At 41.5% G+C, this 12,272-nt stretch overlaps 3 protein-coding genes across 3 annotated transcripts; 1 reads left to right on the forward strand and 2 right to left on the reverse strand.

Moving 5' to 3' along the window:
- Positions 1-773: 773 nt before the first annotated feature.
- On the forward strand, positions 774-3,644 carry PCYB_112520 (hypothetical protein; the record flags this gene model as incomplete). The annotated part of the gene is made up of 2 exons (XM_004223130.1): positions 774-1,653; positions 1,699-3,644. The coding sequence occupies 2 exons, from the start codon at positions 774-776 to the stop codon at positions 3,642-3,644; spliced, it is 2,826 nt and encodes a 941-aa protein (XP_004223178.1).
- A 951-nt stretch (positions 3,645-4,595) lies between these two features.
- Positions 4,596-7,963, reverse strand: PCYB_112530 (DNA replication licensing factor MCM6; the record flags this gene model as incomplete). Its single annotated transcript, XM_004223131.1, has 2 exons — positions 4,596-7,464; positions 7,842-7,963. 2 exons carry the CDS (start codon positions 7,961-7,963, stop codon positions 4,596-4,598), a joined length of 2,991 nt encoding a protein of 996 aa, XP_004223179.1.
- A 2,391-nt stretch (positions 7,964-10,354) lies between these two features.
- PCYB_112540 (hypothetical protein) lies at positions 10,355-11,221 on the reverse strand (the record flags this gene model as incomplete). The annotated part of the gene is made up of 1 exon (XM_004223132.1): positions 10,355-11,221. A coding segment is annotated over one exon (867 nt), but the record flags the coding sequence as incomplete, so codon positions are not given.
- Positions 11,222-12,272: the final 1,051 nt, after the last annotated feature.

A 12,272-nucleotide genomic window follows, 5' to 3' on the forward strand; every position in this document is an offset into this window, starting at 1 on the left:
GCGAAAAAGGGAATAAAAATAATACATTTTTTTATTCGAGCTTGCCCACATTTTTAAGCGGTAAAGTTCGAACGTTCATTCCTCACCAGTCTGCGTGCAACACTTCCCACTTTCAAAGTGGGAGTGCACCATCAACGAGAGTTCCCTGTTTTGTTCTACTCACAGTGTTACGGTGGATCTATGGTGGTGGAAATCCAGAGTGACGCTTGCTAAGGGGTTACAGAGGCTTATCACTTTGGTAGTATCCCCTTCCTCACACGCACACCAACAGGAGGGAACGCCGCTTTGGAGTTAGCTCGTCCATCTTATATCTGGCCAACTGCTCAACCTGTTAGGCTCCCCGAATGTCCGTGTTGGAAAGGCTTCTCCCCACCAGCGAGTGACACCCAGGGACATGCTACTCCGTAAGGTAAAACTCAACGCTCCCTTCATGCGTTCCGTTTATGTCAATATTTTTACAGGGGTACATTAGCACACCCATAAATAAGCTACACTCACAAATGGGTCACTTCTCCACCCAGATGTACCAACTATAAGGGACCCACACACACAATTGAGAAATGCAGCTTAAGGGGAATAAAATAGTGCAAATTTTTTGTTTCATGCAAAGTAACTCAGAATAAGAAGAACTGAGTGAAGTTCCCCAAGGGGGAAGGAAGTAACCTACGCGTGCGTCTACGTGATTTAAGTATTGGCATAGTTTTGTGACATCTCTGCAAGGGTAGCAACTTGCTATTACAGTCCCCACAGGTTGGCACCCCCACAACGGCAACATGGGCATGGGGACAAAACGGATGAATGCGCTGTTTTATGCACCGCTTGGAAGGAACGCTCGGGGGATATTCAACTGGTCAATTTGCTTGAAGGCGGTGAGAAGAAGAAGAAACATCTCCTACACAACAACATGCATCACCCCCTCTAGGGGAAAACACGCCGAGGAAAAAATCCCCATGGAGGAACTGAAACAATATTTATGTGTTGAAAAAATACATTCGGATGATTTCAAAAAAATAATGACCAAGTGTGTGCAAGTGAATAAAGACAGTGACACACGTATTGAAGATTTATTGCTTATTTTAATTTTGTTTAAAAAATTTTTTCCACATTTTAAGCAAACATGCAGAGAGACACTCCACGATGAAATTTGCCATAATATATTTAGCAGCATAAAATTAAAAGCACATTATTTATACACAAGCAAAATGCTCATTCACACAATGAACATACTGACCAATTTACAATTTATTGACAACACACTTATTATCGCATTCATAAATAAATGCTCATATTTCATACAAAATGAGGAATACGAAATTGAAGACTTGGTTCATTTTCTTTCCATTTTTAGTAAAATTTATTTGTTAAAAAATGATCCTAAATTTATGAAATTAAAAAGCTTCAATTGGATGTTAATCAAAAATATATGCAATAAATTGACATACAATTTTGACCGCTTTTTTTTAACCTACAAGGATTATACATACACACACAAGTTGAAAAAAAAAATTTATGAGCAGATTAGGAATATGCATTCGGATGGGAAAACCTACCGACTTCCTTCACATTGTAATACCAACGTTTTAAATAAGCTCAACACTGTTGTTGATCCACGTGTCAAACGGGTCAAAAGTGTCAACTCTGAGCTTCAAGCTGGTGATGATTTGGGAGGGGGACTCTCATCTTTTCCCTCCTTCATAGGGTTCCCCCAAAATTCTTCCATCAATGAATATTTGGGTGATTCCCCTTTAGCGACTTCCCCCCATGCTACTCGTTTTACAACGGTGGGCTCGTCATCCAATCGACCTACCCCAAATGAATTACCTAATGACATATCACAGCTGGTTTCCTCACAGGAAAGGCACTATCTGCTCGACACTCTTCTCAGCATTAGCAGAAGCTTGAGGGATTTGAAGTTTGCGCACATGGGGCTGCTAAACGAGGTGGCCAGCAGGTTGCAGAGCCATTTCGTGGAGGCAACCCAGGGGGGGGTAGAAACTCGTGGCGATGTTGATCAAGCCGTATATGACGAGGGTGAGGAGCGTGCTGATACCGCCCCCGCCAGAAAAATTTTTTACATCATGCAGTGCCACCTCTATCTGCAAGTGGATCATCATATGCTCTACAAAAGCATCCTGAACACGTATAAAAACCACCTGCCCAATGTGGGCAATTTGGTAGTTCTGTTCTTCTTGCTGGCAAAAAATAAGTTATTCCCCTCCAAGACCATCCACCTATTTGATGCAGTGTTTAGGGAAAAAATAAGCCAAGGGGAGTATGATGAGAGGGACCTGTCCACCCTTTTACATTCCTATGCGATGCACAAATACAGGGAGGGGTCCGTCATTCGGATGATCCTTTCTCGTTTAGTGCCAGGCTGTGTCAGCCTTCATCACGGCGATCAGGCCGATCAGGCCGATCAAGACAGTTCCGGTTTTAATCCCGGGGAGGTTCCCCTTCCCAGTGGGGGGAGTAATGAGAAGGTCCGAAGTGGCAAGTGGAGCCAGCCAATAAGTTGCAGGGATGTCCCGAACAGTAGGGACGCCCTAAACGGCAGTGGTGAAGATCCCCATACACCTAGCCTCATCGCGGACCTTCCTGGAAAGATAAAAATACTGCACAGCTTGTTCAAGTTGGACATATACGAAGAAGCGCTCATCTGCGAAATATGCAGAACGATAAACGAGGACAACATAAATCATCTGAACTATAAGGAGCTAGCCAAATTGCTGCTAGCCATGTGCTACTTCTCCATCGAGAATGCACATGCATACAATTTAATCATAAAAAATTTAATAAAATTTGACATCATTTTAGATAATGTGTACCTGACCCAGTTGAAGATATGCGAGTTGGCACTTCGAACGAGACACGTCCCAAATGTCTATGACCTACTGAATGAGGAGTGCATAGAATATATGACTTTCATAAAAGCTAAAGAAAAAGATGCAGAATATCACATTAAATCAGATTTACAAAAAGAAATTAAAAACATCCTTTTGACTTTTAATTTGTGTATGTCGGAGGAGGTACCCCTTGGACCATATAACGTCGACTTTGTGGAAGAAGACCAAACGTTTTTTCTCCTTCCGAGAAATTATCTACTTCGCAGGGATGGTCAAGCATCATCTATGGTGTCGGAGGAGGTACCCCAGCATAGTACCAATTATGATGGGTGTACATCCAATCAGCAGGAGTCCACCACGATGAGTCAGCTTCCAGAAAGTGATTCACCAAATGGAAACACTCAAAAAAGAAGAACCAAATTAATCATTGAGGTAAATGGAGAACACCATTTTTATAAAAACAGTAAGTCCTACACCTCGCTGTCGAAGCTGAAGCACAAATTGTTATGCGACCTTGGCTACACGGTTATAAATATACCTTATTTCGAGTGGGGACAGCTACGAACCAACTTGGATAAAAAGGCCTATATTAAAAAATTAATTTCCGATAGCCTTAGTTTTGAGGTAGTGAATGTTTTGCCACTTAACCAAAAGAGTGAACCGCTGGGGAAAAAAGAAATGGAAAAGGTCGTCTCATCCATTCGGCAGAGTAGAGGAAGGACTGACTTCTTAACCGGCATTGCCAAATTGAGGGAAAAAAATAAGTTGGCCTTTTTAAAGAGGAAAGTTAAAAATGTGTAGCTGGGTGCTGTCTTCCCTGTTCCAGTGGGAAACCCAGACAGGGGGGGGCTGGAGATGAAAAAATGCTGCGTAGAGCGAACTAGAAGCTGCACGAATTGGGGTTGCAGTGGATACATCGCATTCGTTTTGGGTTACCTGCCTGTTTTTTTTGTACGTTTTCTCCTCTTTTTTTTTCGTGCTTTTCCTCCTCTTTTTTTTCGTACTTTTTCTCCTCTTTTTTTCGTACCTTTTCTCCTCCTTTTTTCGTACCTTTTCTCCTCCTTTTTTCGTACTTTTCTTCCTCCCTTTTTTCGCACTTTTCTTCCTCCCTTTTTTCGTACTTTTTTTGTTTTTCCGCACCGCAACTTGGTCATAAATGAAAAAATGAGAAAGCCCAGTTTGGCCCACTCAAGATAGAGGGGCTTCCCCTTTTCCGTTCGCAGATCTGCGCGCTTTATTGAAGCGCATTCTGTTGTATCCTCCCCATGTGAGTTTTCCTCCAGGGGGGGTTGCAAAAAAGGCCTCTCTAACTGAGACCCTACTAGTTTTTCCCTTTCCGTATGGATAAAAAAAAAAAGGAGCAACTCCTCTATTGCGTCTGTGTAGTTTCGATTTAGAAGAACATAATGGGGCGAAACGGGCAGACATTACACAGGAGATTGCGACTGCAAAGGGAGTGAAAACTGTGCACGGATTACCATTTCAGACCCACCTTTGTAGAGATGTCGCTTGGAACGAAGCGGTGGTGTTGGTATGGAGGGTGGTTTTGGTGTGGAGAGTGGAATTGGGGTGCTATGGATTTGCGCGAGTGTATATTTTTCTAAAGCGGTAACCCCGCCCATCTAGCACATTTCTGACGGTAAAAAAAAAATGTTCGCTTCCGCACACACGTATATACATATACATACAGATATACATTTACATATACATATACATGTGTGCATATCTCCGTGGAGACCACCGGTGGGAGGCTCAAAAATTGTCGATGTCCTCCTGGAAGTCTACGTCGTCCTCTGGAATTTTTTCCTCCGTCTGATAATTCTTGAAGGTATTGTAGCCATACGTGTTCTTGTTGGAAACGGTTCCCTCCAGGATGGGGCCAGCATAGTTGGGGTGGATTCTCAGAATGACATTTTCCACGTCCTCCTCATTATTCTCCGATAGCAACTTCATGTCTTGGTTTATCAATCTGTGGATAATTTTCTTCAGTTTGTAAATCCACTCATCCACATGTTCACTCGATTCAGCTTTGGCATACACTTGGAGGTACGTCTCAATGAGCTGATCCTGTGTAATGCTTTCACTATTATTGTTAAATTCATATTCTTTAATAATTTCAAAAATGATAGCAGATATGTATTGATATTCGCTAGCCTTAATGGTCATAGCCTTTTTATTCTCCACTGGTTTATTTTCGCTATCTTCCGGTTGGATAATTTTGTTCGTCTTGCTATTCAAGAGTGAGTTGCTAACTTTATCGAATTCTTCATCTAGATTTATTTCCTTTTCGTTTGATATTTTTTTCATGGAAGCTTTAAATATGGAGCAAGCTATTTCTACATGTTTTATGTCTACAAAATGAGAAAATTTTAACTTGGCTACAGCTTCGCTCAATCGGATGAGTGACTCTAACTGACGGACAGTCATCCTCATGGATCTCTGAGCACCTGGGGAGTATTCGATATTTCGGAACGAGACATAGTAGTGTATCAATTTGTATTTGGCTTCATCTGTTAGTAATGGCTTCACCCTTTTGCTTAGTTCTAGATACACTTCCATTTTGACAGGGTCCAATTTTCCTGCGTTTGCTCTGATGTGTTTTTCTGCTTCCTCTCCACAGTGCATAGAAACCAAGTGATTGGCAATGTTCGTGTCTTTGTCTATGTCTATGCTATCCAGCATTGTGTAGAAGAGGTCAAATCTGGAGAGCAACGGTGCAGGGATGTTTACATTTTGTGCAAAGGTTTTCAACGTGTCATATCTTCCATACTTAGGGTTACATGCTGCTAAGACTGATGCCCTTGCATTTAGGGTTGCCTGGATACCTGCCTTAGTTATCGAAATCGTTTGCTGTTCCATAGCTTCGTGAATGGCTACTCTATCCTTTTCATCCATCTTGTCAAATTCGTCAATGCAGCAGATGCCCTGGTCCGCATACATCAATGCTCCTGCTTCTAAAACTGTGTCTCCCTGATCAGGGTCTCTATGCACTGCTGCTGTAAGCCCTGCAGCAGTGGATCCCTTCCCAGAGGTGAAAATAGCTCTTGGGGCAAAACTTTCTACGTATTTTAATATTTCACTTTTGGCTGTTCCTGGGTCCCCTACAATACACATATTTATATCTCCTCTCAATTTGCAGTTGGGAGTGATTTTCTGGACCCCTCCTGTCATCATCAACAATGCTCCTTTCTTTATCTCGATATTTCCCCATATTTTGGGAGCTATACATTCAGCTAAAATATCGATAGTGTTAGGATGCATGGCAATATCTCTTAGCCATTTCAAATCATCACAATTTAAAATTTCCTCACAATTAATATCTACCTGTGTTTGTTCATCGAAGGAGTTTTCCTTCTTGGAATTATTTAGCTTTTCAATTTGACATGCATATATACATAGTTTATGATTTAAGTCTTGTACTCCTACCCCCTTGATACCTGTTAGTCCCTGTGATACTAGTGAGTTTTCGTTTTTTTTTAAAATTTGTCTCGCCACACTGCGAGGAATATCTCCTGGTTTCATTAAAGTGGGAATATCTGGCACAACAATTAAACATCCCGTTACGATGATTCTATCCCCTGCATGTACAGAGTCTACAATATCATTTCGAAGAATGACATCCATATTTCTAGGCATGGATCCTGGTGGACTTTCCTGTGCTATTTCTTGTAATCGAATTTTTTGCCAATCAACAAAGTAAGACTGCTCCAGTACAAGAGACCAATCATACATATTGCTGCAGCTGGACGAGGGACACTTACTCGGTTGTGTATATCTAAATTGTTGTTTAACTCCGTTAATTATATTTCCACATTCGTTACATTTGAAAGCAGCTAATGTTAACTCTGGTCGTACATCGGATGTCCGGGTTACTTGTCCTCGAACACTAATCATCTCGCCAAGCATTTCACATCTTAAGCTTCGTAACGAATGGATTGGATTCTTTTTATTATAAAATCGGAGACATAATTTCCCAACTTCTTTTGTCTTAATCGGATTAATACTTTCTGCTAAGGCTTGTACCTTCTGTTCAAAAATATCTAATATTCTGAGGAAATGCCTTTTTATGTATATGTACAGTTGACTACCTATATCGAATCGATTTTTATCTGTTGGTTCCCACATTAGTACATGTTTCATATCCACCACGAGGACTTTATTTCTGGAGTAGGAGTTTTGCAGAATTGAAAAAAGTAATAACACGTAATGAGCATCTTTGGCTATTTCTAGTGAGCTTGGGAAATTCAAATTTAAATTGTCTTTCCATACACTGTCATTATCCCCATCTTCATCCTCTTCATTTTCTTCATCATTTTTTCTTTCTGAAAAAGTTTTTAAAAATTTTTCAAATACCTTTGCCATATTTTCATCTTGCACATAAGAAGGTTCATCATCTTCCTCGTCATCCTCTTCATCATCTTCTTGTCCCTCCTCTTCCGCTTCTCCTTCTTCTTCTGCTTCTTCCTGATTCATTACGTCATTTGTGCCAAAGTTAGAATTTTCATCAAATTTTCTTTTTTTCTTTTGATAGCTGGACATTTCGTTGTTTCCGAACACGCTATGTGCGTCCAGTCCTGACAGTTCGCTTTCGTTGAACATCCCTGACATCGTGGTTGTGTCTCTTCAGTGGGTAAAGGGGTTCACTTCTGTATGGCACTTTCTACCGCTTGGTCTCACCCTCACGTGTGCCGCTCTGAGTGCGCGTGCGCAGGCTCCTGTACGAAAGGGCGAGCTGCACTACAAGGCATGCGACACTACGCATACGACACTGCGCATACACTACTAGGCATACGACACTGCGCATACACTACTAGGCATGCAACACTACTCATACACTACTAGGCATGCAACACTACTCATACACACTTGCGCACGCACGATGTCCGGTGGGTTATCAAAATGGCTTCCTCCCCGCTGGGTGTAATTTTACTGTATCTTCACCGTATCGTGTGAAGTACGCTTTGGTTGCCCTGCTGAGCTGCAATTTGTTTGGCCTACTTTAATAGGTGAACCTTTCCTCCGCGCTCCCTCGCTTCGAGCCAATTTACGCACGTAACAATTTTTATTTTCTCACAATTGGGTTTCCTCTCGGCAGTTTTGGCATCCTTCGCAATATGCATATGTATTATACGTATACGTATATGTACATGTATATGTACATTTATATGTACATATGTGTTTTTTTTTTTTTTTTTCCTCCCCAAAGAGATGCGTACCTGCCAGTTCACTCTCCCCCGGGTGCGTATTTTTCCAAGCGCACATCCAGGATCCAATTTGCGACGAAGCGCAATTGTGTACACGCATACGTGCACATATGCACATGCGCTTGTTCAACTTAAGTTCCTTCTTCGAAGCTATGCCATGTGAACATGTCACCGCGCTTTAAGCGAATACTGTACTGGGTTATTCCACTTTTCTTCTTTTTTTGTGCATAAATTAAATACGCAGGTGAAGTGAGCAGGATTTTTTTTTTTTTTTTTCAATTTTAGATAGCCACGCGGAAAAAAAAAAAAAAAGCGATAGAGAGAAGACCAAATGGAAAGAGCTATACCACTACGTGTACACACTTGCGCCGATCACTTATGCAATCACTATAAAGCCATTCGCAGCTGCCTTTTTGGCTAAGTCGTACGATTAACTTTGGCAAAGGGCCTGGCCTGGGCACCAACTGAGTGTCACTTGGCTAAATAGGTTAAGGTTAACCGCACTTGCTAATTAAAATGTTCATAGTTGAAAAAAATTGGGGCTTGAAAAAGACAAAAAAAAAAAGCATGCGCAAAGGAGTGCCCAAAGGCGTTACCAAAGGGATGCACGTACGCACAAATACCCACACGGGGAAAAACGTCGCCCAAAAGGACACGCTGCTTGGTGCGCCTTCTTTGTTAGATTGCTTACCCATATTCCCATTTGCCTGCTTCCCCACTTGCCCGCTTCCCCGCTTCCCCACTGGAGAAGGGCGGGTAAAGGAAGCGTTAAGGGCGCTATAATCTTAAGAAGGTGGAAAAAATTCGACAAAAAAAAAACTCCTTCAGATTATGCGCACGTTCTGTTCCTTCGGGATGATGCCCAGCTCGCTCTCGCAAATTCCGACTTTCAAATGCCGCGCAGGGGCTTGGCAGAAACTCATGCGGGGGAGACCTCCACACGTGCATGTTCTGCGTAGGGATGCACGTGACACAAGACGCTAACGAAGCACATGAACAACCTGCGCACCCCCATTAAAGAGAAGACGCGTAACCATTTCGTACGCCTTATGTTTGGCGGTACTTAACGGTAACGCGGACAGTGAAAAAAGAAAGAAAATAAATAATAAAATAAAATGAACATGTGAACAAACGTTAGGCATCGCGAGAAGAACACGCGTCTACATTGGCAAACAGGATAGATGTGATAACTGAAGGTGCCGTACACCTGGTGAACCCTTTTACTCTCTCCCAAACAGGAGGAGTTTTAAAAAAGGCTTTTGTTCCTCCAGTGGAAAATGTCCCCATGCTCGTCATCAAGCTGGAAATTATTTGCATTCCTGTTTGCTTTCTCTTTTTCTTTCTTTTTTTTTATTTTTATTACTATTATATTTTTTTTTCTTTTGTTTCCCCTCCTGGGTGTCCACTTCTACCCCCGCCCGGTTGGTCGACCTCCTCACAATTTCATCCAAAATTTGTTCCCTGTCATCAAACTTATCATCATACAAGTAATCGATGTAGCTGTTCTTCTTCTCCTCATACACATTTTCCATCGCCTTAAATTCCAGCAAAATGTTTTTTTTCTGTTTTTTAATTTCTCCAATCTTTTGGTTTATCTTAGACAGCGAAATATTTTCTCTCACGAGAATGTCTTTTTCTTTATCATCGAAAAATCCCTTGGGCAAATTTTCATATCCACTTGTTTTTTTCCCCTCGTCCTGATGAGAAGCAGGACGTTTGCTACTTGGCGTGTTTCCAATTGTGTGTGCAATCGGGCCATCTGCTTCCTTCATTCCCCGTTTTAATTTTAGCATATCGTAAATTTCGTCAATGTTAAAATGGTTGTCTCCATTATCGTTCCCGTCGTCGTTATCGTTCCTGTAGTCGTTATCGTTCCTGCCTTTATCTCCTCTTCCCCTTTGCATTTTTTTTTTCTTTCTAAATTGATTCAATTCTTCAAGTAGTTCTACCTCTCTCTCTTCATTTTCTTCTTTCTCCTCATCATACGTGTCTCCTAAAATGTATTTTTTTTTCTCCACCAGCATTTTGTGTAAGTAATCCAACTCTTCGTAGTAAGCCGTGTCCAGCAGTTTGTAATTTGTGAAATCATCCATATTGATAGTGAATAGATTCATAATGGGATTTCCTTCTTGTTCCCCTTCTCCTTCTGTTTGATCTCCTTTCCCTGTAGACATGTCCCTTCTGTGTATTTTTCCCCCTCTTTCGACTGTACCCCTCTCATCGTTTTCTTCTGCATCCAAATGGTATTCCCCCTCCTGTAGCAATTTCCTTTTTTTTTATTTGTCTGTGAAATTTTTCATTTTCTACCAGTTCTGCACTTCCAAGAATGTCCTCCGTAATTTCGTACGTTTCGATCACTTCAACGTTTGGTTCATTCTTTAAATCAAATTTGTTTCCACTTTGATGGCCTATGGATGTGGTTCCATCGCCGATCTCCTGTGATGATGCAGACCTGCCGCTTGACATGTCCTTCTTTTCACTTAAGCCATAGTGGAGAGGTGCCCTACTGACTGTTTCCCCTTCGGAAGAGGGCTCACTTTGGTCTACTTTTCTTAGATCTGCTTTTTTCCCCCCACCAGGGGTTCCTTCCATAGGAGTGGTAGCTCTCTTGTCATTCTTTTCACAGCTACTCTGATTGAAAGTCCCTATGGAGTCGAAAAAATCTGCAGGCAAGTCGACCTCAGCATGCTTTTTGCTCTCCTCCTTTTTGGAATCTCCTTCTGAATTCTCACTTTGTTCTTCATTGCTATAGTCCAAAAAAGCATCCTTAAAATTGTTGTTTTTATTTAGCCTGTTTAGTGGTGCAGTCGGTTCGGTGAAGGAAACCCTTTTATTGATTTTATTGTCACTTATTTTTTGCATAGTCATTTTTTCATTGTTGGCAATGGCGCTGGATGGTCTTCTCCCCTGGCCAACCTCACACAATTGTTCCTCTACATCGTTATACTTTTGCGTAATGCTACCATGTTCTGAATTATTTTGAATTTTTAAAAAGAGCCTGTCCTGTTGTACACTCTTTGTGTAATTGTTCTTCCCCGGTGTGTCTTTCCCAATTGGATAATTATCTTCCCTCCCTTCTGGTTGCTTCACCTTTTCCGCTTTTTTCCTTTCCTCCCTGAGTAACTTCCTTCTTTCCTTCTCCTGCTTTATCAGGTCCTTAATGTTGGTACTCATCCTGTCATTCTTCTCTTCGTTGGGGAAGACGTGCTACCGGTCGACGCAAGTCACAGGGGGGGGAGAGTCATTCCAGGGGCCGAGCGGGACGAACGCAAAAGAAAACACAAAAACAAAAAAACAAAAAAAACAAAAAAGAAAAAACAAAAAAATGCGAAACTGTGAATCGGCGAATCGGCGAATCGGCGAATCGGTGAAAACGCCGCTTAACGTTTTTCCAAAAGGGAAAAAATGCCCCTTCGAAGGCAAAAATTTACGAACGCGTGGCTTCATTCACAGGGGGTGATAAAATGGAAAATGCTCCCTACTGGGGGGCACATTCCGTATTATGTATGTATTTATGTATAATAATATTTATTTTTTCCTCTTCTCTTGGGAGACCATTGCAAAGGTTAATTTATACGTTAAGATGGAGTTTCAAAAAGGAATGACGTGCATTCACCCGTGCTAGAGATGCATATGATTTGCCAATTCCTTCTGCTGGAAACTCCCAAAGGGTATAAGCATATTTTTTACGAGCAGAAAAAGCACCAAAAAAAAGGACGAAAAAAAAGTATTTTTTTTTTTTTTTCATAAGTGTAGAATTCCCCTCTACTTTGCCAATAGCGTTCGCTGTTCGCGTTAATTTCTTTCCTTTTTTTTTACCACCCGATGACGTGTAAAGAGCGCGAATAATTGTCCATTCAGAGTGGGTAAAATTGCAAGTCTGGTGTTTTAAAAAATACGTGGTAACATGACTGAGAAAAGATGGAAAAGGCACCGTTCGCTCGTTTTGCCTCTTTACCCGTTTGCTCTTTTTTTTTTTTTTTTTTCTCGCCCTTAGGGAGAAGGCTTATTCACTTGACGCACGCAGCAAAGTGTACTTAACCTGTGTGTCTGTTTTTGGCGGTATGTACCATCTGTTGTGTTTTTTTCCCCTGGGTAGTTGCACGTTTTTCCTTTTTCCTTGAAGCTGCGTACGTCCTATTTCTACTTCTTTAATTGTTAATTTGTTGTTTGTTCGCGGGAGGGACAGCTACATATGCTCACCATGCAAATGTTTTTTTTTTTT

Source organism: Plasmodium cynomolgi, chromosome 11 (assembly GCF_000321355.1).
Source record: "Plasmodium cynomolgi strain B DNA, chromosome 11, whole genome shotgun sequence".
Lineage (NCBI taxonomy): Eukaryota > Apicomplexa > Aconoidasida > Haemosporida > Plasmodiidae > Plasmodium > Plasmodium cynomolgi.